The sequence below is a fragment of the Clarias gariepinus genome, chromosome 25 (genome assembly GCF_024256425.1).
Source record: "Clarias gariepinus isolate MV-2021 ecotype Netherlands chromosome 25, CGAR_prim_01v2, whole genome shotgun sequence".
In the NCBI taxonomy this organism is placed as follows: domain Eukaryota; kingdom Metazoa; phylum Chordata; class Actinopteri; order Siluriformes; family Clariidae; genus Clarias; species Clarias gariepinus.
Window position 1 is genome coordinate 20,648,649 of NC_071124.1, and position 25,491 is coordinate 20,674,139.

The following is a 25,491-nucleotide window of genomic DNA, read 5'->3' on the forward strand; positions in this document are numbered from 1 at the left end:
CTGTGTTTATAAAGTGAAAAGCTATAGAGTTGAAGATTCTTGCTTTTATGTCTACAGCTGAACTGACATGCATCCTGTGCTTGTGGTTGAGCTGTGAGTTTTACACTTTATCTTTGCTGTGCAAGAAAGAAAAAGAAAGAATGAAAGAAAAGAAAAAAAGAAACAAAATGTAACTGTCCAGAAGGCATTCATGTGCACAGTCCACCACTCCCAACACTACTGAAACATCCACACCCACCCTCATACGCGCGCGCAAACACACACACGCGCACACACGCACGCGCCTCGTGGTGGTGGGCTCTACTCGTCATATCGTGAAATGGGCGTGTGTACGGTAGCATTCATGCGTGTGGGATTTAAGTGCGTTGGAGAGACAAGAGTGTAGTTCAGAGTGTATAGTCTCACATGCTACTAACTTTTACCAACAGTTTTATAAACTAACGGTAAGACCAGGAGGAGAAACCCGTGCGCGAGAGGAAGAGCTGCAGAAGGGGTAACGTTTCACTTCTTCTTTTATGTGTATCTATTTATGGCTTTAAATATTTTTCGCTTTGATCTCAAACAAGGCTGGTTGTAAACATTTATATAGCACAAGTAATAATAAACATTGTTTCAAATAGTAAACATTCTTTCAAAATACTTTTTAACAGAATGTTAAATGGAGCAAATATTCTTAGCCGTTATAATTAATAACAGTTACACAGACTTTTAATATGAACCTTTATATCATGACTTTCACTTTCCATGTCATGATGTTATCTCTTTTATTATCTAAACATTCATCAAAGTCATTCAGTAAAATAATGTTACCATTGCCTGTCCTGTTTTTATGATGTTGAAAATAGAGAACTATATCATGTGTGATTGTATCATAGAGACAGCAATTGCTGAATTGTAAACCCACATTTCTGAATTAGCTCAATGAATAATGCATCAACTCTAAATTGCTGTTCTTATCTGTTCAGCTTTTGCTGTTTTTAGTTTTTGGGTGCCAAAACTTTGTTTTGGGAAAGTGGAAACCTATTGACCTCCTTATTTTATAGTAAGATATAAAGTATGTATAATATTTAGGCTTTAAAAATTCCTTCCACATGAGGATGCTAGTAAATGTAGAAATCCGTGTCCAGCTGAACATCAGTAACACCCATGTGTTACTTTATTCTTTATTCTTTTTATTCTACTGTACAAATTCTCTGATGAAGTAAGGCAGAATTCACATGTTGACTTTTTTCTTCAGAATTCTGAATTTTTTATCTTCAGAAGTCACATATGTTTGTAATTGTACGTTTTTTAAAATCCTCTTTCATAGAATTCCCCTTCCAGGTATGCCAATCTTAGTAGTCTTATACTACTCTATGTTATTATAAGAGATATTGTTATATGTTATATTGTATAAGAGATAACGTTGCTGCATATCCTTATCTTTTTCACTTTTGTTCTTTTCTTTCCTCTTTGTTTTTCTAAATGGGACATCAAACGATTTTAAAGCTATTTCTTTTTTTTTAATGTGAAGAGCTTCAGGATATGACCCACCTCCAATTAACAGTCAAGATTAACATTCCAGCTAGAACATTAACATTAAATATAATCAACACATTAACTCGCTAACTCTCACTCTCACTCATCTTCTTTACCGCTTCATCCTTTATTCAGAGTCGCGGGGTCTGGAGCCTATCACATGAGGCTTAGGGCACGTGGCGGGGTACACAGGGTGCCAATCCACTGCAGTGCACACACACATACACTCACTCACACTCGTTCACACACTACAGGCAATTTTAGAATGCCAGTAAACCTAACCTACATGTCTTTGGAAACCAGATTACCCGGAGGAAACCCATGCAAACTCCATGCACACAGAGACAGCTACACCACTACACCACCGTGCCACCCAACACATTAACATCGATTCAATTATAATATTAACCCAGTAACCCAGTGGTGACAGGATCGTGGGCAATCAAGGCTTGTTAATGCCTGTGGGAAACAAAGGAAACATTAAAATTAACAAGAAATAAACCAATCAAGTAAATGCTATCATTATTCTTCATTTTTATTAGATTTTTTTCCACCACATGCTCTCTGCCACCCCTGGCAAGATGCCGCCCTGGATGGCTGCCCATGTTGCCCATATTTAAATTTGCCACTAAAGGCCCTTCCCAATACCTAATCTCTCGGTGTTAAATTACCACTTAAGACATTAATATAATCCTAATATGAAAATATCACCAAACTGTAACTTTTCCTATTGCCGCAGTGGCACCCTTAGGGGTACAGAATTTTTCATGAGTAATACTATTATAAATTGGCTCTCGTTGTTTTGCCATCTGTGTCAGGTTGCACGCTAAGGCTGAGGCCCGTCTAAAAGCTCAGGGTCACAGATAACTCACTTCAGTTATGTGTAATTGTTTAAAAAGTTCCCTACACCTCTGTTTGGCAACTTTTGTTTAAAACATATTTACAAGGAGAAAGCTCTTAGTAGTTAGATTAAGTTTGCATGATTGCTTAAGTTAAATTTAAGAGCCCATTTAACTATTTTGACAAATTACTAGGTGTTGTTCACACTTTTGTGTCTGCCTTTTTTAAATTCTTGGTGCTGTTTTTTTTTTTTTTTTTAAGCCTTCATGACAAATAGGACATAGTGTGGCCTAAAGTCATATGCTAAAAGGTATTTAAAAGGGTAAATTACAGCAAATACTCAAATTGGGTGGGGTTAGGGGTTGGAATACCTGCGTACTTAGGGTTTTCTCACACAGTCTAAAGACATGCAGGATTGTTTGTGTTTGCAAATAGCCTGTAGTGTGTGAGTGTGATGCATTGACACCCTATCCAGGGTCCACCCCATGTTCTGCCCTGAGCTCTCTGTTACAGTATAGACTCCAGTCCCTCTTCATGACCATGACATACACAGGACCACTGATGTGGGATAATGGATTGATGCATGAATGGATGGATTCTTAAGTTGACAGCATCTGACTTCGCTGAACTTGTGTGTATGATGAATGCAAGGACGTCTAACATTTCTTTATTTACCATATTTATCAGTCCTGATTTTACATGCAGAGATGATTTTCTCCTTTATTGCAACGATTGTTCTGGGGAGATTCTGATAGACTATTGACTTCAGATCAGCTCAAAGAAAGAAGTTGAGTGGTGTTGAGTCTGGTTCTATTACATCTTTCATTGTGTAGGTTTGATAACATATTGGATGTGAAATAAAAAGAGCAATATCTAATTAAATGTAAGAAAAAATACTCATGTTTCCAGATTTACCTCAAATGAGGAGTCTGGTTCATGAGATATTTTGATTGTTCCTATCTTTGTCAACTGTCTAGGCAACACATTTACAACTTTTCCATGTGCCTAGACATCTGTCATTGCTCCACACATGACTGATAAGAGAACTCAGATGGTTACTGCCTGTGACAAACATTCAATTCTGTAGTCAAATCAAATTGCAATATAAATTCTCCAAATGCTTTGCAGTAACATTCACGGCTATACAAAGCATAGAGGTGAGTGGGTTTGAGAAGTGGGGTGTTTTTATAGGGTGTTTTCTTGTCTGGAATATGTCAGACTTATCTGTACACCCAGCCCATGCCCTTTCACATTCCAATACGAGAAAAAAAGCTCAGCCAACAGCAACATACAAAGAATAGGAAAAGAGGCAAGGAAAAAAAGTCAGAGAAGCAAAGGAGGAAGGATGAGGAGGCGACGGAGGGGAGGAAAGTGCAGTACATGAACAAATAGAATGAAGATACAGATAGTGAGGTCAAGGGCAAGAACTGATTGTTTAAAGCATGATGTTTAGGGCTTCAGTGATTAGGGATCAGTGTTTATGGTCTGATGAGTTCAAGTCTCATGAAATTATAATTAAGATTTTTTTTGTGATGAAAAATTACAGTTTTACGTACTGTATGAAGAAATTATTGTAACTAAATACTTTTTGATCTTGGAAAATGGGAGGAAGTTTGTTTTACATTTAATTTAGACAGTGTAAAGAAACATAATAGACAGTTTTGTTCTGTGCATTATGAATAGTTTAAACTTGTGTTCATTTTTTGTAATAATATAAAACACAGAGGCGTCTACTTGATAAAAGATTGCCTGGCAGGTTAGCACAGCTGCACAGAAAAAAAAGAGAAAATGGGAAAGATAAAATGTTAATAAGTTTGAATCCTGTTTATTTTTGGAGAATGGCTTATTTAAAGGTTTAATATTAGAGATGCACTGATTGATCGCCCAGTGACTGGAAATGGCTGTTTTTCGGCATGATTGGCCATGACTGGTGATCAGCTGGTCAGCTTTAGTTTTAACTGGTTCTGTAATGAATGTGCTTTAGAGTGGTGTAAGTAAACTACATTAGCTCTATTATCTAGAGATGATGGTTTAGTGGTTAGCACTGTCGCCTTGCACCTCCAGGGGCTGGGTTCGATTCCTGTCTGGGTTTGATTCCCACCTCTGTGCATGGAGTTTGCAGGTGAACACTCAAAACTTCCAAACTTGTGTAAATCAAATCAAATCATTTTCTTTTGATGTAACCCATCACACATGCGTAATAAATGTAACATTAAGCCTTACGTTGTTTGAGTGATGAAATGTTCTTTCTGTGAATTTCCCAGACGAGAGTTACAGCCTGATTCATCAAATGAATCACTGGACTTATGGGAATAAAATTGCAGGAACAGACAATAGCTACTGTTTACCAAAACCTAAGGTTTATTCACATCATATGTTGCATTATAAAATTAAGTGTGAGGCGTCAGAGGTGGTAAAATCTGGGAGTGATTACAATAAACCATTCTGTTGGTTGATGACTTCATGCAGTACATGCTGAACTTATGACATCATATGACATGCACGTACACTACCCATAGAAAAAAGAATTACAACATTGCATGGGAGCATAAACTGATCAGGAAAAACATTACAACCCAAAACATTATGGCCATTATTGTGTTAAGTTCCCTTTGTTCTGTCTGGGCATGACTCCACAAGACCTTTGCGAGTGTGCTGTGGTGTCTGGCACCAGGACGTTGGCAGCGGATTATTTGGGTGCTGTGGGTTAAAGGGTGGGGCCTCCATGGATCAGACGTTTTTCTCTGGTACATCCCATGGGTGATTGTCTTGAGATCTAGGTAATTTGGGTCCCAGGTTAGTGGGTTTGAATCTTTGCCTGGTGATCCCCGTGCATGGTGGGCTGTGGGGCACTGGGTGTTCTGGTGCTTATCTATCATGGCTAGCATTGTGCTTTTTTGTAATTTGTGCTGCATTAGGTTTTCTGTGGGATCAGCCTGCTCGCCATTGGTCCCATGGGCATAGGTGATACTTATGGCGTTATATTCCTGCAACAATTCTGATCGCGCGGTTTGACATTTTGAGAGCAGACAAAGCACTCTGCAACACATGCAACATTTTATTCTCTGTGCGCGCTCAACATTGTCCAACGTTGCAACACTGCCACAAAAATAGCCAATCACAGACTTCCACACACTACTTCTGATTGGCTGTTTTTTCGAGCGCGCACAGAATCGAAATGTTGCACGTGCGCGGAGAATATGTTGAGCGCGCAAACGAAACTTGGGCACCTAAGGCCAGAAATCTGTATTGCTATCCCAGCACATTGGCATTTGTTGTATTATTTAACATGTTGAATGGGGTTTTATTTCTGTTTTCAACAAGACCATTTGATCTGGCCTGAATAAGTCCAGTAAGTTAGGTCTTGAGGTGGTTGTCCTGGGACCTACATCTCACGCTCCAGCAGCTGCAGGCAGCTTTCCCAATGGCTTCAGTCCAACAGCTGGCCCTCCTTTAGATCTGTGACAGATGATCAGTCGAGAACCAGGCACAGATATTTAACCCCTAAAGCCACTGGATTATGGATCACAGAGATCATGGATATTGTTTGTGCCATTAATGGGTTGTAAGTGTTTTACTACCAGCTGGCGACAGAAAAGCACAAACAGACTGAAAGGGACTTGGAGTCTGCAAAAAGACATAGCAGTTTAGAACTTTACCAGGATTGATGGACTTGGTCTGGTTCAAACAATAGTAAGAATAGGTTCTTTCTTTCTTTTTTACCCCATACACATATTTTTTCACTCTGTATAGAAGTTCTGCTTCTTTGTCACAGATGATGAATGTCTTAGATGTATAGGACTGTCTCATAGGGACAAGTCAGACACTTTAGCTCTGGGCAACTGTTTAGCCATGGCTTTCCCAGACACTTAGTCTGAATACAGAATAGGCATGTAAAAACTGACCAGTTCAGATTGATCCAGCTGTGTGGTGACTGCACTGGTCTCTCATGCGCATGAGGAACATTTTGCTGTATATCAAGATCAAGCTTAGAATTAAGTAGGACAGCTGGTGCTGTCAATGGGTTGGCTCGATCTAAACATTTGGCAGTATTTGCAAGTGTTTCACTAAGCTGTGGTCATTTGATTAGCTAAATATAAATAGCTAGCCAGTTTAAGAGGTTTTTATTCACACTATTTAACTACTAATTAAATACTTTTTAAAAAGGGGACTAGAAAATGTTAACAGAATATTCAGTAAGCCATAGGTTCTGAGAAGGTTATATAAACTAATAAAAGAATCTTCAAAAATAAAGGAAATGTTTTGTCTGTACATTGGTCAGAACTCACTCTTCCAATTATATTTTTATGTTTCATACATTGGAGGACCCCAAAACCAGTCTCGGGTCTGGAAATCTTCTGTCTGTCTGTCTGTCTGTATGTCTGTCCAGCCAAATTTTGTCACAGCATCACGCAAAACTGGCTAGACAGAATCTAATGAACCCTTGGCAGTACTTTTGAGGTGAAGTTATGAGCAGTTATGTACTAAAATACTCAACATTATAATACTTTATTTCTTTGTATTGATAAGTTAGGCAGTGAGTTCTGCCGTACAGAAAGTCAGGCAGATGTGTACATGGGCCACAAGCTGAAACCTTCAGCCTAAAATAATAATGTCACTGATTACATTAAAGCTGATCAGCTTATTTTTAGCGCTAACCTTTTAGCTATTTCTACAAACTTCCTTTCCGTTTTCATGTATGAGTTAAACTAGGAATTATGAAATAAAATAGAATTAATATAAAAAAATAAATATAATTACATAGGAACAGTGTGAGGTATAAAGTCTAAAAATATAAAGGTATAGAAATAAAAAATATAGTGTGCATATGTCAGCAGCAGTGTGATTGTCCATGGCTTAATGTGCAAGATGGTTTTCTTATGTGCAATTGAGCAGTGAGCAAACTAGAAATTTGCAACTGACGAGAAATGTGCTACAGGCGAGAAATGTGGCTCATGTGAGGAATGTGCTACATCATGATTCTGGCATGTTAGCATGTAGTGTGTGTATTATGCGAAGAAAAAGAAAGTCAATCAATTTTACTACTACTTACAGTATGTTCTGGTTGAGGGTCAAATGGCCTCTGGGAAGAAGCTCCTCCTCATTGATTTTGTTTTGGTCTCTATGGAGTGGAAGCACTTCCCTGACAACAACAGAGAAAAGAGGCCTTTGTTGGGGTGACTGGGGTTCTTCCCTATGTTACCGGCCTTGGTCCATCATTGCTTGCTGTAGATAGAGTGCAGGTCAGGGAGCTCAGCCGATTGAGCCCATCTCTACTGCTTGGTGCTGTTCTCAAACCAGGCTCAATGCTCCCTGTCAGTATGCTCCCTATGGTGCAGGTATAAAAGTTCCTTAAAAGACCTTTTTCATCATGGTGTTGAACACCAAGGTACCATAAACTGTCCACTCCACAACTCGGGCTCTTTCATAATAAGGGCTTCTCTCATGAAAGTGCTTTGTGTTGAAGTGATCTATCAGGTTCTTTGTCTTGCTGCAGTTCAGGAGAAGGTTGTTCTCCTGGTACCAGTTTTTCAGACTTTTAATCTCCTGAAGGGGTGCATTCTCATTGTTGTCATTGTTGAGATCAAGCCGACCATGGCAGTGTCTTCAGCTTCATGAGTTGTATATTCTCATTAAGAGTTGTACATGGGTTGTACTTAATAAAAGGAGGCTCAGGATACAGCCCTGTGGAACTCCAGTGCTAGGGGTGATGTACAGTAGGGTGAGACATGTTTGCTCATTAATACTGCTTGTGGTTTGTCAGTCAGGTAATTGGAGACAAACTGACAGAGGTAGGCTGAGTTTCAGGTTATTTAGAATGGTGGTGATAGTGTTTTAGATAATTAGTGTATTTTAACATAATCTTTCGCTTTTGTTGTCTAGGTTGTTTGGTGATGTGTAGGATGTGTGTGTGTGATTTAATCGCAGGTCGATTGATTTGTACAGTATGTAACCTGTGGTGGGTCCAGTGTATATGGTCCAGTGTATGTTCAGAGACTTCATTATCTCATCATTACCCCATACACTGGACCCAATACGGTATGTAAACTGTAATGGGTCCAGTGTATGGGGTAATGATGAGATGATAAAGTCTCTGACCAGCTTGAAACTGGTGTGACCAAAAGCTTAAAGAATAACTTAAACTTGTTAGCAGGAAATGTATTAAATAAGCTAGTGTTTCATCAATAGGTTTTGAGTGCAGTAGCAAAGCATTACTGACTCAGGATACAAATTTTGACACTTTTTTTTTTTATGTGTTAAAGTCTTTAAAAGTTAAGAAGGTTAACCATTGATAACTAATTATTTACTATGGTAAAAAAACTAAACTTTTTTTTCTCTGAGTTTAAGTTTATTAAAGTAATTTTTGTGGCACAATTCCAATAAATTTATTGTGTGAAAACTGAATGAAGCACAAATAGTTTAAACAAACAACAACAACAACAACAACAACAACAATAATAATAATAAAAACCCATACAGCTCTTGTGTTTTGGACCCTTTTACAAACAAGACCCATAAAATACAATGTTCAATACTGCACATTGGGAGAACTACAAGTGCGCCCTCTTGTTGTGAAAGATTTGGTAGATTTGTGAGCTGTGGAGAAATATCGTGCAAAACATTTTTAATTGGTTAAATTCTTAACTGAAATCAACCAGTTTGACTGCTAAAATTTTTACACACCAGCCACTTCACTTAATCTTAATCGTCTGTACTGCTTTATTCTGGGTCAGGGTCAGGGGCCTAAAGCCATACCAGGAAACCTACAGTAGGGCACAAGACGCGGTACACCTTGGACAGTGTGCCAATCCAGGGCACACAGACATAAACACACTCACACACACTCACACACACTCAATCGCACAGTGTACATTCATACACTATGGGCAATTTGGGAATGACAATTAGCCTGATCTGCATGTCTTTAGACTGTGGGAGGAAACCGGAATACCCGGAGGAAACCCACCAAGCACATATACTGTAGAACATGCAAACTCCATGCACACAGAGGTGGGAATAGAACTTGGCCGGAAATCGGACCCGGACCCCTGGAGGTCCAAGGCGGCACTGCTAACTACTAAGTCACCATGCCACTCAAGTCATTTCAATACACTGTATATATTTTTTATTTCTATACAGTTGTATACTATATCATTAAATAGTGCTACAGTAAGTGTGTAATGAGGTTCAGTAGCAAAAAAGCATAGAGCAGATTTGTGAACAGTTTTTATGATGAAAATTTCTTACATACAAATCTATAATATCCTGCTGAGATAAGTAAGAATTAGTCCAATTTCTCTAAATGGTTTATAATATATAAACCACATCATTTAACTGGAATATTTTAAAACTCAGTGACAACTTGGAAGAAGTATAATGGCTTCAGTGAGCATTTGAAGCCAAACACATAATTGTGCATTTTTACAACAGAGTGCAGCTCATCTGAAAGAGGAATCATGCATCAAAAGAAAGCAGGGGATAGGAATTCTAGGTTAAAGCTACAAAGAAATCAGTTAAAAAGAAAGTGCATAGAGTTCCTAAAACTCATTCTCATACACCCTCCCTCAACCCTTTCCCCCATAAAGCAGTGCATGTTTGGGTGAGTGCGGTCATGGTCACAGGAGGGGCAGCATAGGGAGTCAAAGGCATTTTGATCTGGATTCCACAGTCCACATAGAGCACACACACACACACACACACACACACACACACACAAAAGTAAAAATTTGTACTCATAAAAAAAAGGAAATATGGATGCATGCGTTACATGTGTGAACCTGGTGATATCACGGCAGGTTTAAACATTACCGACTGAAGCATGTGTACTGTGTGTGTAGCCGTAGCGCATTTAAACTTTAGGAGATTGTTTATGTGTCAGAGTGTGTTGTGTGTTGGGAGGGCTGTGTTTAGGGACACTATGCAGCATGATGAATGTTGCGGAAAAAAAAAAGCCCACAAGAACACTGATAAAGCTGTCCAGATGATGGGATGCGGCGGAGAGGGAAAAAATCTAACTAATCTAAGGAAAGGCGATTTGGGTGGGAGCTTGGAGCCACACACATGTTTCACATTAACACACAGTTAACCCTTTGTGATTCCTTCGTGATTGTCTGCCCGTAAAGTCGGGCTTTGACTTTTACTGTGAAATGTCGCCCCATGTGGGAACCAGATACCAATAGATCATTTGGAGACAAACCCAGAAGCAATTTAAGGCTGTACAAGGTTTTGCTTGTTAATTTAGTACAAAAACAATGACATGCTGATAGGAGTCGGTGCATGAAATCAGGTTTACAGCTCTTCCAGAAAGAGCGAGTGGGGTAATAATAGTGCAGGCATTGTGATTTGGTGAAGCTGAAACCCTAAAGGGTTTGTTTTGCCATTTCACTCATTCACATGCACACACTAAGCTCATTTGGCATGACGAGAGAAACTTTTTATCCTTTGGATTTCCTCCTTTGGGAATTAGTCTATGCATCAACATTACTGTCTTTGGAAAATTTCTGCCTGAGTCATTGGTCTCCTTGAGGTTCTCTTGTGTCCTCACAACACCCAAAAAGTCTATAAGACCACCCACAGTCTACCAATTACCCTTAGATGTGAATGCTTTTGCAGATTCGTTTGTTACGAAGCCTTGTAATAAACCAGCATGTGGTTTAACACTGAGCATACAGTGGTTGATAAAGATGAGTGAATGAATAGATGAATAAACAGTGTGAAATGCCTCTGTTATGGCACAATGGTTAGCATTGGGGCCTCACATCTCCAGGGTCAAGGGTTTGGTCTGCGTGTAAGCAGGTTGCATGTTCTCCAATTGCTTGTTTGGTTTCCTCAGCGAACTCTGGCTTCCTTCCCCACTCTCAGACTAATTGGATTTTCCAAATTCCCTATAGTGAGCGATAGACCAGCACCCCATCCAGGGTGTACCCTGTTTCGTGCTCTGAGTCCCCTGGCATGTATGTCACCCTGTATAGGATAAGTGATTTGGATAATGAGGAAGAGATTATTAACTTTAGATAAACCAGTATTACATATATTCCTTTCATGCTGAATCTTTTGATCTTCTCTATTAAAAATAATAACGTTATTAATAATAGGTTAGTTTACATGAGAAAACACTAAGTAATCTCTATATTCTCCTTTAGAACATCAGGATCCAGGATGTCAGTCAGAAACAGTTCAGCCGTTGGCCGCTTCCATGGTGCCGTCACCAGCAATGGACAAGCAATCCCTGAGAAGGTGGTGGAAACGAGGCAGGAGGGATTCGGTCGACGGTGGTTACGGAAAGTTAGCCCTTGTTGTCACCGCAGAACGAGCACCTCTTATGATGTTGCAGATGAAATGGTCACGATGGTGAAGGAAGAACATGTAGTTCCATGCCCTGAGCCTGCTGAACCTCACACAGAAGAGCCAGATGGTAAGTTCTTTCCTAAAAAGCATCAGTGAATACAATAGGATCAAATATTTTGATTCCACTCTTTAATTTCTTTTGTGTCCTATCTTTCCTTTTCAGATCTGTCTTTGGTCATACGCTCCGTAGACCTGCTTAGCTCAAAGACCAGCCAGAATCGTAAGGAGCACCACACCGAACAATATCACGGCAATGAGCTCATCATCCGGCGAGGCCAGACCTTTCATATCATGCTCGACCTCTCCCGCTCTTTCAATATCAACACGGACAAGCTGTATCTGGAGCTGAAGACCGGTCAGTACGAGGTGTTAGATGCTTCCATGACGGATATTGTTGTCACACTACCTTGCCGATTGTCTGACTTCTGACATACTGGGAGTAGCTATATGACCAGAAGCCAATATACAGTATGACTCAACAGGAAGTTCACCTACAAGTTATTTGTACTGTATGCATAACAAGGCAAATTTTTGCGTGTAACCGCCACAATAAACGCATAAAAAAGTAAAACTGAGCCTTTCTCAGTCGGTTGATTTGACCATGCTACATCCGAGCCCAGGTTGGGATATCACAGAATAATAATTATCATAATAATAATGCATTTTATTTATATAGGTGCCTTTCTGGTCACCCAAGGTCGCCTTCCGGATCAAACAAGAATAAATTAAACAGTAAAACAAGATAACATTGAAAACAGAGATAACACTGGGTAATAAAAGAAGATTAAAAACAAAGAAATAAATATAGAGGGACAGTGTCATAATTTAAGGCATTTAAAAACAAAAGACAATTCAGAAGGAGGTTTAAATAGAGGCTTATAATTTGAGAATAGGCTTGAGTTAGCTAATGGAGAAAATGATTGAAAAACTTTTTTATTATTTGATTATTATACTGTATTTCACACTGCCGGTGAAATAGGTAGTAGATTTATGGGCTTACTACAGTTATCACCTTTGAACTTACACAAAACCTACAGTACATTAAAGGCTCCTTATACCTCAGTCCAAAGGTTACAGTTCAAACACTATAAACACTTCAAAGTCTTTGTGTGCTACCAAATCACCGAATTGATTTGATTTGAGACTGTGTGTTTATGCCCTGTGATGGGTTTGCACCAAATTCGCACCTCCAGGGTGTCCCCTGCCTATGCCATGAGGTCCAGGGAATAACTTGCACACCCCCAGGGACTTTATACATGATAAGAGATAAGAAAAATGAATGAATGAATAACCTCTGGCTCTAATCTCAGGACAGTAGACACATTTTAGAAGTGCAGAGGTTCAGAACTTGTTGTTCTTTTGTCTTCCACTTAAGGGGTTACCACATAGAGATTTTACTTCCACTTATTTGATTTGCCACAGATTTTATTTCCCGATGCAACCTCTTTATTTAAAAAAAGGGTGTCTGAGTGTGGTGCATTGGCTGGGAACTGAGCCTGGATCTACCATATGGCAGGCGCAAATTCTACCACTGAATGAGGCTCATTGTCTATACCGCTTTATCCTGTATACAGTGTCATAGGAGCCTTGCAGCCTATGCCAGGAGACCCAGGGCACGAGGATCCAGGGATACGTCCTGGACAGGGTGCCAAGCCATCGCAAGGCACACCTATTACACAGTCATTCACACACTACAGGCAATTAGGGAACACTGATTAGACTGCATGTCTTTGGACTGTGGGAGGAACCGGAGTAAAAATGACCCGGAGATTCAAAGTAAAAATTAAACAAAAATGAAAGGAAGTGAACTAATATGTCAGTATTTACAGCTTAGGTGGGAACCTAAAAATAGTTTTCCTGCGTGAGGGTGGGAGATAAAGAGAGGAAGGGTGGAGGACCTGTGACAACAACTCACTGTTATGGTGTGAAATAATGACACAGAATGAACACATAAATTCTTACAGTTTAAAAGTAACAGGCACACATTACTATGTCTCCCTGGCATTTGGAAGTGTTGCAACAACTCAAATATTTGGGCTACTACTATCTCACACATGATTTTCAACACCAGCTTGAAAACCAAGTCAAGCTTGAGAAAATGGATCAAACTTGGCATTTAACTTATCTATGCTTCAGGTTCATGAACAGACAGGCTGTGTTTTTGCTCTATAATAAGCCCTAAAGTCGTAGAGTTGTTGTAAGCCCAAGTAACCCTCTGTAACCCCAAAACAAGTTAATGAAACATGTTCTTCTCTTCTCTGAACTTTTGTCTTTAAAAGGTCCACAGCCACTGGTGTCCAAGGGCACGCACATCCTCATTCCGCTCGTGGAGGAGCTGAAGGACCTGTGCTGGGAAGCCAAGGTTGTGGAACAGAATGCCAATAGCATCAAGCTGTCAATCAACTCGCCCTCTAATGCCATCATTGGAAAATACAAGCTCACAGTCAGCACCCAGCGTACAGGAAGCGAGTCTGTTAACACACATGACCCCGAGAAAGACGTCTACATGCTCTTCAACCCCTGGTGTGAAGGTGAGATCTGCATAGATATAGTGTGGCCCATCACATAAAGTCGCACAGGTTAGTTTTGTGCAATAACCAGTAAAGTGCAGTAGGTGAAATATATAATAATAAAAAAATCATCAATAAATATCTTATCTTCCTGATTCTTTGATGAACAAGGAGCAAGGAAATCAAAGCTCAAAACTATGTCATGGAATCCTCATTTAAATATTCTACAAAAAGGTTTTATTACTTTTCTTTGAGGCCCTCCTTGTAGACAAACTTGCATTGGCCATATCTCAGGAACCAGATACGTCATGGACAATGCTATGCTTTCAACTTTGTAGCAACAGTTTTGGGCCCCCTCTCTATTTTATTTGAATGGAACAAAGCATGAACTATAAAAACATGGTTTAATGAGTTCAGTGTGGAAGAACTTGACTGGCCTGAGCACAGAGCCCTGACCTCAACCTCATCGAGCACCTTTGGGATAAACTGGAATGGAGATTGCGAGCCACACCTTCTCATTCAACATCAGTGTCTGACCTCACAAATGCTCTACAGAATAAATGGGCAGGAATTCCTACAGAAACACTCCAAAATCTTGTGGTAGAAGAGTGGAAGCTGTTATAGCTGCAAAAGCAGGAACAGCCCCATATTGAAGTATATTTATTTGGCCGGTTTGGTCAAATACTGTACTTTTGTCCATATAGTGGATTTTAAATCAGCTTATATGGTTGACATGGAGCGTCCGTGATTTAGCTGTTACTGTAAAAACAATTCATTCCAAAGAGTACATTCATAACATAAGCATTAATAAACTTTGCTTTATAGCCATAACTGCTGTTAGAGCTGTGTGTGCATTACATTTGGCTTAGAGTGTGCTACTTTTCCTGATTTTGCCTTTAAGGCATTTCAGGTGGCTTTTGCAATTTGTTTTGCATCTTTACCTTACTATTAAAATCCTCTTTGCTTGTCTGAAGCAAAAGTCAGGCCTGGGCCAGTGTGGTTTATCAGGTTTTAATACTCTCCCTCCCTCCATCCCTCCATCTGTTCCTCTCTCTCTCTCTCTCTCTTTCTCTTTTAACTTTCATGCCGAATACCAGAGATGTTAAATAAGTAAGCAAACATGTGCTCTTTTCAGGGTTTTTTTTTTCCCTACAGTTTTCTCCTCTCCTATTTACAACTTTCTCTTTGTATAACTTTCTTTCCCGCTTCCCTCTTTTCCTGTCGTGTCATTCCCCACAATATCACTTTCTTATTCCTGTTCCGTCACTAAAATAGGATTTCCTTTACGAGTTGCTTTATGTTTTATTTATTCGCTTCCTTATTGTAGCCATATTTTTCATTCATTCTTTTTTTTATATCTGATATAGCCTCATACTGTACACACTCGCTTATCTTATTTTTGTTCTGTTTTCCGCTACAACTCCACTGCCCTCCTTTTAAATTCCTCATGCCCATGTGTCATTAAAGAAAGAAAGCAGCCAGCGTCCTGCTCAGTGTAGTCTGTGTGTGTGTGTGTGTGTGTAAACCAAGAAACGCCGGAAAGTACAGCACCCCTCCTCGCTCTGATAATGCCACACAATGAGAGTGTTTCTTATTATCCAGGGATTATGTGTCCTCGAGACTGTAAAAAAAATAACTTCTCTATGTGGTTTCTGTTCTTCAGGTGATACAGTGTATATGGATAACGATGCTGAGAAAACGGAGTATGTTTTGAATGACACTGGGAAAATCTACTACGGGACCGAGAAGCAGATCGGCGCTCGCACCTGGAACTTTGGACAGGTGCAGTGAGGAGACAGAAAAAAAACTCACAGAGTGCTTTTAAGTCATTTAAACACCTATGAAATTAAATGAAAAATCTTTTCCGAAATTCTTCTTTTTAATGACCTATTTAGTCAGATTAGCTCATGTTAAGTAAAACAGCAGAACAGCAGTGAGGATCATTCAAATGTATTGCTACTTCCAACTTTTTGTTCCTCACAATCGTAACTAAAGTCGTCTTATTTATTGATTTGTTTTTTAACCATGTTTTCTAAATAATATAAAGAAATTAATAACAAGATAGAACATCAGAGAATTGATAAACTTATAGTTGTTACTGTAGCTCCTTAGCTAACTAGCTAAGTTTAGCGACGACATTTATAAGACGTTTACAGAACTCCAAGCACAGTTTTGAACAACGCAAAGTTCTTAAAGACTGTTCGTCCATGAATAAACCAAATATATATATATATATATATATATATATATATATATATATATATATATATATATATTTTTTTTTTTTCTATAAGCCCTTATAAGACATTAAGGACTACTATGTGGAATAGGAAGGAACAGTACTATATACGGAATATTTAATGTATGAGTTTAATCTAACCGTGAAGCCACTCCTGAAAGAAAGAAAGCAAAAATATAAAAGTAAAAAAAAAAAAAGGAGAAACAAAGGATAGAATAAAAATAATAAAGCAGATCAATGCATTTATGAAATGAATGACACCAAGTAGCGGAAAATTGGAAATGGACAAATAGTGGATCTTGTGTAGATGTGTGTCCTGTATTTATTTCTTTTCTGGAAAAAAACAGAAATATTTCATTTTTCATTTATCTGTTAACTTTGACTGTTTAGCTTTCATATTTATTAGCTATAATACTGAGCAACATTTTCATTTCTCTCTCTGTGTTTTTTTTTAGTTTCAAGAAGGGATCCTGGACGCCTGTTTGTATGTGCTGGAGAAGAGTGAAATTTCTCCATCAGGTCGCGGGGATCCAGTGAACGTGGTGCGAGTCATATCCGCCATGGTGAGTGAATGTCACACTTCCTGAATATGGTAACGATAAGTCAAACCAACCCCACCCCCAACACACACACACACCCACACTAAATTTGGGGGTTTGAATTTACTTAGTCTATTGTTTGTACTCTATATATTAAGGCGTAATTAATCTACAGTTTGGCCTAGAAGGAGATCAGATCCAGCCTTACTTCTTACCACAGTTCTGTCTGTTTTGCGCAATCCAAAATAATCTGACTTATTCCTCTAACAACAAATAATCTGATATGAAATATTAAATACAATATAATATAATGAGTCTTTTTTCAGATAGCAATCATTCACCAGGTTATTTTTAGTTTACCCCTTACTGGATTTTACTCCTGGCATGGAGATGCTATTTAAAGAAACCTTTTCATCTCTGTGCTCCAGATCAATTCCCCGGATGACCTCGGAGTTCTGGAGGGAAACTGGTCTGGGAACTATCTGGGTGGGACGCCTCCTACGGCATGGAGCGGCAGCGTGGACATTCTCAAGAAGTATCAGAGTGAAGAAGGAACTCCTGTCAAATACGGCCAGTGCTGGGTGTTCTCTGGGGTCACGACCACAGGTGGGTGTGTATGCTGGGGGCTCAACAGTGTGTCTCACTGCCCTGCTGAGATATTCATAGTTACCACTGGCCAATAGGAGAACGTCCCCGACAGAACATTCTGCTGTCAGTCTGTCCCAAAATACCCTGACCGCATTCCTGGCAGTCCTCGCCACAGTGGCCCTGACTCATGTTGTGTGCATGTTTGTGTCTCTCCTTGTGTTTCTCACGCCACCTAAAGCCCTACCAATTCAACAGCATCTGAGTTACAGTAAATCATTCTCTAATTAACATTTGCTACCCTGGGAAAAACATTCACATCGTGAAATTTGATAGTTTATTGTTATCAAAGGGCTTTTTTGGGGGAATTTAAAAAAAAAACAAATGAAAAAACAAAAAAAAATTAGAATAATTAATTATATATACCAGGTTTGAACATTTTATTTGGCACAGGTTTTATGCCTGATGCCCTATCTGGCGTACCCTTCGTCAAGTTATCCTGAGAATCCACAAACTTGTACAACCACCAGGAATCAAACCCAGATCTTGGGGGTAAAAACGCTGAACTCTAGCCACTATTCCAGCTAGGAACAGACTTCCTCCTTAAAAATAATCTTAGCTACATGGAAAAGTAAATAAAATGACCTTGTTTTGTGAAATAGCAGACAAAAATTGGGCAATTTTATTTATTTATTGGTATCCGGTTATCCTGGAATGCCATACATACAGTAGTAACTCAGGTCACTTGTCTTACCTACTTCACTTTTTCTCTCTTTCAGTTTTAAGGTGTCTTGGTATTCCTTCTCGTAGTGTAACAAATTTCCAGTCTGCTCATGACACCGATGTCTCCTTGACCACTGATGTGTATCTTGATGAAAACCTGGAACCGATTAATTCCCTTAACTACGATTCTGTGTGGTGAGTTTGATTATTCACGCAGACATTATCCGCGAAATCACTTAGATGTGCTGTGTCCTTGATTGTAATTGTGCAGACAGGATGTTGACCCTTACCTCATATAGAAATATACTGTACACAGTATATGAAGAACAAACATACTAAACTTTACCAAAGCCTTTCTTTAATTAGTGGTTGAATTGGACACAATCATGGCTCTTTAGTAGATTGCCTGCTTACTGTATGTATGCTTGGAGAGTGACTTCGTATAAATAGAAGTATATTATGTATATGTATATGTATATATATATATATGTCCCGTATACTTTACAGCACAGTGAAATTCTTCTCATGCATATGCCAGTTTGTTAGGAAGCTGGGGTCAGAGTGCGGGTGAACTATGATACAGCAGCTCTGCAGTTGTGGCATTTAAGGACGCAGATCGAGGGTTTAACAGCAGGGAAGCATGACAGTGCTAGGGCTTGCTCCCCCACCTAACACACAATCATGAATTTGAATGCTGTTTCTGCTTTGTTTTGGCCAAAACACTTAAAATTTTAAATGGTATTAAAATAATCTGATATGATTATTGTAAAATTTTGGATATAATTTTTTATGTGATGAAATTTGCGACACTGTTAACTGGAAATATTATAACACAACCTCGGAAATCTTCCTCTAGCTCTGGCTTTATTTATTATAATCCTTCTCATTAAATAGACTACTGGGAAAACCACCTAAAAAACCCTTGATTAACCCTAGCGCCTGTCTATTTGCTACTTCCTTTCTCTTTCCAGGAACTTCCACGTGTGGAATGATTGCTGGATGGCTCGGCCTGATTTGCCGCCCGGTATGGGGGGTTGGCAGGCTGTTGACTCGACCCCCCAGGAAACCAGTCAAGGGACGTTCCGCTGTGGCCCCGCCTCCATTACCGCAATCCGCACGGGTCAGGTCTACTTGAAGCATGACACACCTTTTGTCTTCGCCGAGGTGAGTCTGAAAGGTCAAAGTTATATTTTGACCACCTGAAACCTACGTCTATGAATTGCAATGGTATACCAATGAAGCCAAGTCAACTAATCCAATGAAAATATTAGCTGATTATATTACCTGCATGTCATGTTAGGTGAACAGCGATAAGATCTACTGGCAGAGAGAAATGGATGGCACGTTCTCCAAGATCCACATTGAAAAGAATGTTGTGGGACGCTGTATCAGCACCAAGGCTGTTGGTTCAGACCAGCGCAACGACATCACACACCTGTACAAACATCCTGAAGGTAAGATTACACAGACAAACACACTTTACACAATTGATCAAATTCTGCTTATATAACAGGACTAAAAACAGCCGTTAAGAACCCTTAACACTTTTCATGCCAGCATTGTTGCATTAAGAGCTCGATTTATTAGTGCACATACTGTATGAGAGATATTCAAGTCAAATCCGGGACTTTTAATGATCTCCTGCTACTCTAATGCACTTATCCCTGGGTTTCACTAGTGCTTGGATACCATCCAGGTAGAAAGTCCTCTTAGTACGGCAGAGTCATGATCAGGCTTCATGTTTGAAACTCTGGCCTCCCAGAAATTCCATTAATGGCCCAAAAATATCTTGGATAATGACATGTGGCAATAACTCCCAACCAACTTTCTGTAGTGTGCAAGTAGTGTAATCCAACAAGTTATCCATTGATTTTTCCGGATCAGGCGTTCCAGTTGCTGATAGTTCACTGGAGCGAAGGCCACCTCGGCTAGGACCATCATTCACAGCCTTCTTTAAAGCGCACCATTAAAATGCGTCTTATTATCGTACCGTTTCATGCTTTCATTCATAAGAAATCTCATCCTAATATGACTTGCAGGCCCTTGCTATTTAAAAGTTCAGCTAGAGTTATGAAGAAGCTTAATGGTGTAATGACTTTCGGCCACATCACACACGATAATGTAAGCAAGGGCAGAAACAGCAGAGTAATCTTGGAAACCTTTAGAGATGCCGTTTGTGTTTGTGTTGATGGGACAGTTTTGTCAGGGCAACATGATTCCTCACTTGTGTCGTCATGTTCTTTCAGCACTTATGCCTTGAGGTTCATCTCTCTTCATCTCCTGCCAAAACTGTAGCAAAAGGTCGACCATACTACTCATTACTCAGCTGTGGATTTACTATTCAGTGTTGCACTGATCCAGGTGATGTCTCATTTTATGAGAAGAGGATGTTGGCAGATGTGGAATGACTGGTGAACCCATCTGATCCTATGAATGTACTTGTGACGGGTTTATGTATAAGATCTGATATATTTTTTGGCACAAACTTGAACAACATTTAAAAATTCTGAAAACTGAAAACCTTTAATATGGTGCTTACAGCTAGTCACATAATATGTTGTGCATATTGAAACTGAGATCATTAGAAAGAGCTTAGAAACAGATATAAAGGCAAAGTCTGGGAAGACAGGTTATTAGAGAATACAGTATGTTAATGCCATTTGGTTCCCCATTTGCTACCAAAACAGCTCTGACCCCTCAAGTTGTAATTTCGGTCCTCCATGGGCACATTGCATGGATGCTTGATCAGATTGAGATCTAGGAAATTCGAAGGCCGGATCAACAACCTTTTTGAACTCTTAGCTTGCTAAACCCCATACAGAGCAAGCTGTTTTGCACTGGGCGTTCTGATACCTTTCCATCATGGCCAACATTAACCTTTTTACAGCAACTTGTGGTACATTGGCTTTTCTGTGGGATCAGACCAAACAGGCTGGCCTCACAGGTAAAGATGAGCACTGGGTGCCCATGATCCTGCCACCAGTTTACTGGTGTTTTATTGATAATCAATGTTATTCCGTTTACATGGCAGTGGTGTTAGTTTTGTGTTTTTTTGCATACTCCCAAAAAAAGTCATAATAATGGAAAATAATAGAAATTGCCTGAATTCTAACTGTGGTAAAGAACCATCCCAGGTATTTTCGAACACAAGAGTTTAAAGAAGATCATCTATATATCAGATTGAACTTATTCTTATCAGAGTTCACCTAAGAAAAAAACATTCGTGAGCTCACAAGGTAAAGACACATCACTAGTCAGTTTAACATTTCCATCTTCTTTTCTAGGCTCGGAAGAAGAACGTATCGCAGTAGAGACTGCCTGTCGCTACGGCACCAAGCCGAACGTATACGCTTCGACAGGGACGGACGACGTGTGCATGGATGTTCGAGTGGAAGGTGAGGGGCCGCGCATGGGTAGTGATGCGAACCTCAAGATCGTTTTGAAGAACCAAAGCGAGAAACCACGCAAGACCACGCTGCATAGTCAGGTGGCTGTGATGTACTACACGGGCGTGCTGAAGGACACGGTGAAGAGCGAGAAAATTTCTGTGGATCTCTTGCCAAATGAAGGTAAGCTGGACATATCAAAAAAAAAAAAATAAAAATCGTAACCTAGAGAAGGCTTGGACATCATCGTTCTTTTCTGCGGTCATAAATCAGGCATGTTAGAGTAAGTGAAATATTTCGAGAAAATAATCAACAGCGGGCATGCACATGTGTGCTTTGGCATGGTATCAAGTGCAAGAAGTTATGTTTCATAATATTTTAGTGTCTATGGAAATGAGCTACTGCTAGCTATCACTGTAGGAACAGGAATGTAATATACAGTGGAAGCAAATATAATGTACTGTTGCTACCATCATCACCTGACCAATTAGATTCTGATGAATTTGTTTCTTTTTTCCACCAGAGAAAGTGATAAACTGGGTGTTGCCTTACCATCAATATCAGAACCAGCTGGTGGACCAGGCGGCGCTGATGCTGACGCTGTCAGGTCGTGTTAATGAAACCATGCAGGTGCTGGCATCTCAGACTAGCTTCAGGCTGCGCACACCAGACATCCTCATTGAGGTAAGAAAAAAAAGAAATAGAAATATTAACCACATTTTGGCATTTGGGGCTTTTATATACATTGAGTTCTATTTTTCCAGCCAATCGGAGAGACCTATGTAGGAAAGGAGGCAACAGCCAAGCTGACTTTCACCAACCCGTTACCGTGCACCCTGCGCAATGTAGTCCTGAGGGTGGAAGGTCTCGGACTTAGGAACCTCCATCCCATCAAAGTGGGGTAAGAAATGGAATAATAAATGGGGTGCACCAAGCAAAGAAAACAACTAAGCAGATTAAGCAAATGAAAATGGCTGGGTTAAAATCCTTCAACACATTATCAAAACCTGAAGAGATAGCCCTGAATATGGTTGGAAGAAAATTTCATAATTTTGCGGAGATCATGTAAATGCTTGGTGCTTGGTAAGACCATTTCTATTCATAGACAATGTTCATAGGATTGGGACAAAACAGTTGTGCGTCCATAAGAAAACCACTCATTAGTAAGACTTATTAGAAAAAAAGGGCTTTAGTTTGCTATAGGGAGCATCAAGATTGGAGCAATGGAAAAAGGTCACGTGGTCGGATGAGTTCGGATTAACCCTATTCCAGAGCGATGAGTGCATCTCTGTAAGGAGGGAAGCACATAAGAAGTATAGTGGCTATTGTACAAACCACTGGATGCAGTGTCGTAATCTGGGGTTCTTCACTTGGTCAGGTCTAGACTCAGCCATGTTATATATGACAATAAAATGAAGACATTTCAAGAAGACGTCATTTGGCAGACGCTCTTATCCAGAGCGACTTTTTATCTCATTACACATCTGAGCAGTTGAGGGTTAAGGGCCTTGCTCAAGGGCCCAACAGTGGCAACTTGGTGGTTGTGGGGTTTGAACCTGGGATCTTCCGAACCATAGTCCAAAGCCTAAACCACTGAGCTACCCCTGGCCCCCGAGATGACCTGAATGTACTCAATGACCAGGTTATCACATCCATGGGGTTTTTCATCCCAATAGCATGGCCATATTGCAGGACTCAGATTGTGAAAGAGTGGTTCTAGGAGCATGAGGAATTATTTTAACACATGAACTGAACACCCCATTGTGTTCTGTAATCAAAGCTAAAGGTGACAGAATGAGAACTTAGGTATGCAACCTTTTTTTATTTTTAGGCCAGGCAGTGTAGATGTCTGAGCAAACACATATGGTTGTGACTAATCATGTGGACACATGATCAGTCACATCCATATATGGTATGTTTGCCTAAATCAGTGCCACTGATCATCTGTCCACATGCTTTTGACCATACAACATATATATTTTCATTGCATCACAATAAGCAAGAATTAGAATATTATGGAATTATTATACTTTGTATGCATAGGTCGAATAGTTTTTATCAAAAGTGCATGACTTCTATTAACATAATTTTACACCACATTGAATTATTACATTATCAACATTCTATAATAATACGAAATAACAACAATAATAATAATGATGATTATATATATATATATATATATCATATTATATATATATGGTATGTAATATATCATTTTAATAATATATTATTTTTGGTTTTCTCAGTGATGTGAGTAAGCATGCCACGGTGAGGGTGACGGAGCACTTTATCCCCTCGGTCGCCGGGACGAGGAAGCTGGTGGCGTCTCTGGACTGTAAACAGCTCTCACAGGTGCACGGCGTCACCGACATCGTCGTACACGAGAGCCAGTGAACGCTTAATCCTCAGCTGATGATTTTTGTACACTGAAAAAAAAAAAACCAACATATACTGTAGTCTCCATGTGAGTTTGTACTGTAAACAAAGAACAGATCTAAATTCTTTAAACACATGAGCCTAACACTTCATCAGTTCTAAGACCGGATTGTAGTTGTTTCTTCATTTTGAGCCATATTAGATTAGTATTAATGAGGTTGTGCTGCTGCTGCTGCTGGACATAGAATTCATTTCAGATTAACAATCTGACCTATTTTATTCTAAATATTATGAAGAACTTTTAGGAATGTATTATTGTTCTTTAGAGATCCATGCTTAAAAATAATTTAATGGCAACATTGTAAAGACATTAATATTTTAGTTTGAAGAAACATATTTTAGATGCAGAAGAGAGGGAGATTTATATCTTTTTAACATTATTTGTACAACAGTTGGTTCAGACCGAGCAATCTGACTGAATAATTTGATAACGGACGGTAACACCACCGTGATGGTTACCTTTATTTATCCATAAGTGTCCCTGATGTTCTACAATCATTAATTACTCTGTCGTTCGCACAATGGGTGAGCTTTTAATTACACTGTCAGTTGTCCAGTTTTGCCAGTCGCGGAAGCATATGTGTTAATAAACAAACAAATCATAATGTGTTGATAATAAATGATGCTTGCATAACTGTTATATAAAAGCAGTATCACACCCGAGGTTGTACTGTACTGGCCGTGGCCTTGTATCCAGCGATACAGAATGACCGCAGGTACGATATTGCTTTATAATATTATATAACATAACATCAATGAGTAGTTACCATCTTTTCATTAAACAGTGTTTACAAGTAAAATAACAAAAAAAATATTTATATGGCCTTTATTACTTAAAAAACTAACCAACATATGGGTGAATTTAATTAATGTAGCTTCTACTTTATTTATCAATTTGTATTCAAAGAAATGTATTTTATTGTTAATAAATTGACTTACTAAAACTGTTGCATTCTTGATTCTAATTGGTCAGAGTGTGTCGATTCTCTGTCTATAACAGCATAGGAACAGCAGGTTTTCTCAGCCTTATAATTAATTTAAGTAAAAGTGTTTTTTAGCGAAGAAAAACATTGATTAGAGAAAGTGTTTGTTATTGTAAAAGGACATTTATAGGAATGACACTTTCTGATGTCCTGCTAAAAACAAAAAAATTCTGCTACTTTAAAATAAATTTTTAGGAGTAATAATCTAGATGGATTTCACAGAAAGCTTAAGTGAGTGCTATAAGTGCCTGAAAAGCTATTCTAAAAAAGGGATGTGATTATGAGTCCCAAATGACTCAATATTCAGGAGTCTGTTTTGAACAGTAGAGCTACTTTGGACTTACTTGTGGCCCTTTTATGGACAATAAAGGCACAACAAAT

The 25,491-nt window shown here is 39.2% G+C and overlaps 1 protein-coding gene across 1 annotated transcript; it reads left to right on the plus strand.

Moving 5' to 3' along the window:
• Positions 1-275: 275 nt before the first annotated feature.
• Positions 276-25,087, plus strand: tgm1l1 (transglutaminase 1 like 1). The gene is made up of 14 exons (XM_053486457.1): positions 276-493; positions 11,502-11,773; positions 11,870-12,061; positions 13,986-14,237; positions 15,880-15,998; positions 16,911-17,018; positions 17,423-17,600; positions 18,359-18,497; positions 19,274-19,466; positions 19,603-19,756; positions 21,587-21,871; positions 22,212-22,372; positions 22,453-22,589; positions 23,938-25,087. Exons 2-14 carry the CDS (start codon positions 11,518-11,520, stop codon positions 24,083-24,085), a joined length of 2,322 nt encoding a protein of 773 aa, XP_053342432.1. The 5' UTR covers positions 276-493; positions 11,502-11,517; the 3' UTR covers positions 24,086-25,087.
• The last annotated feature ends 404 nt before the right edge of the window (positions 25,088-25,491 follow it).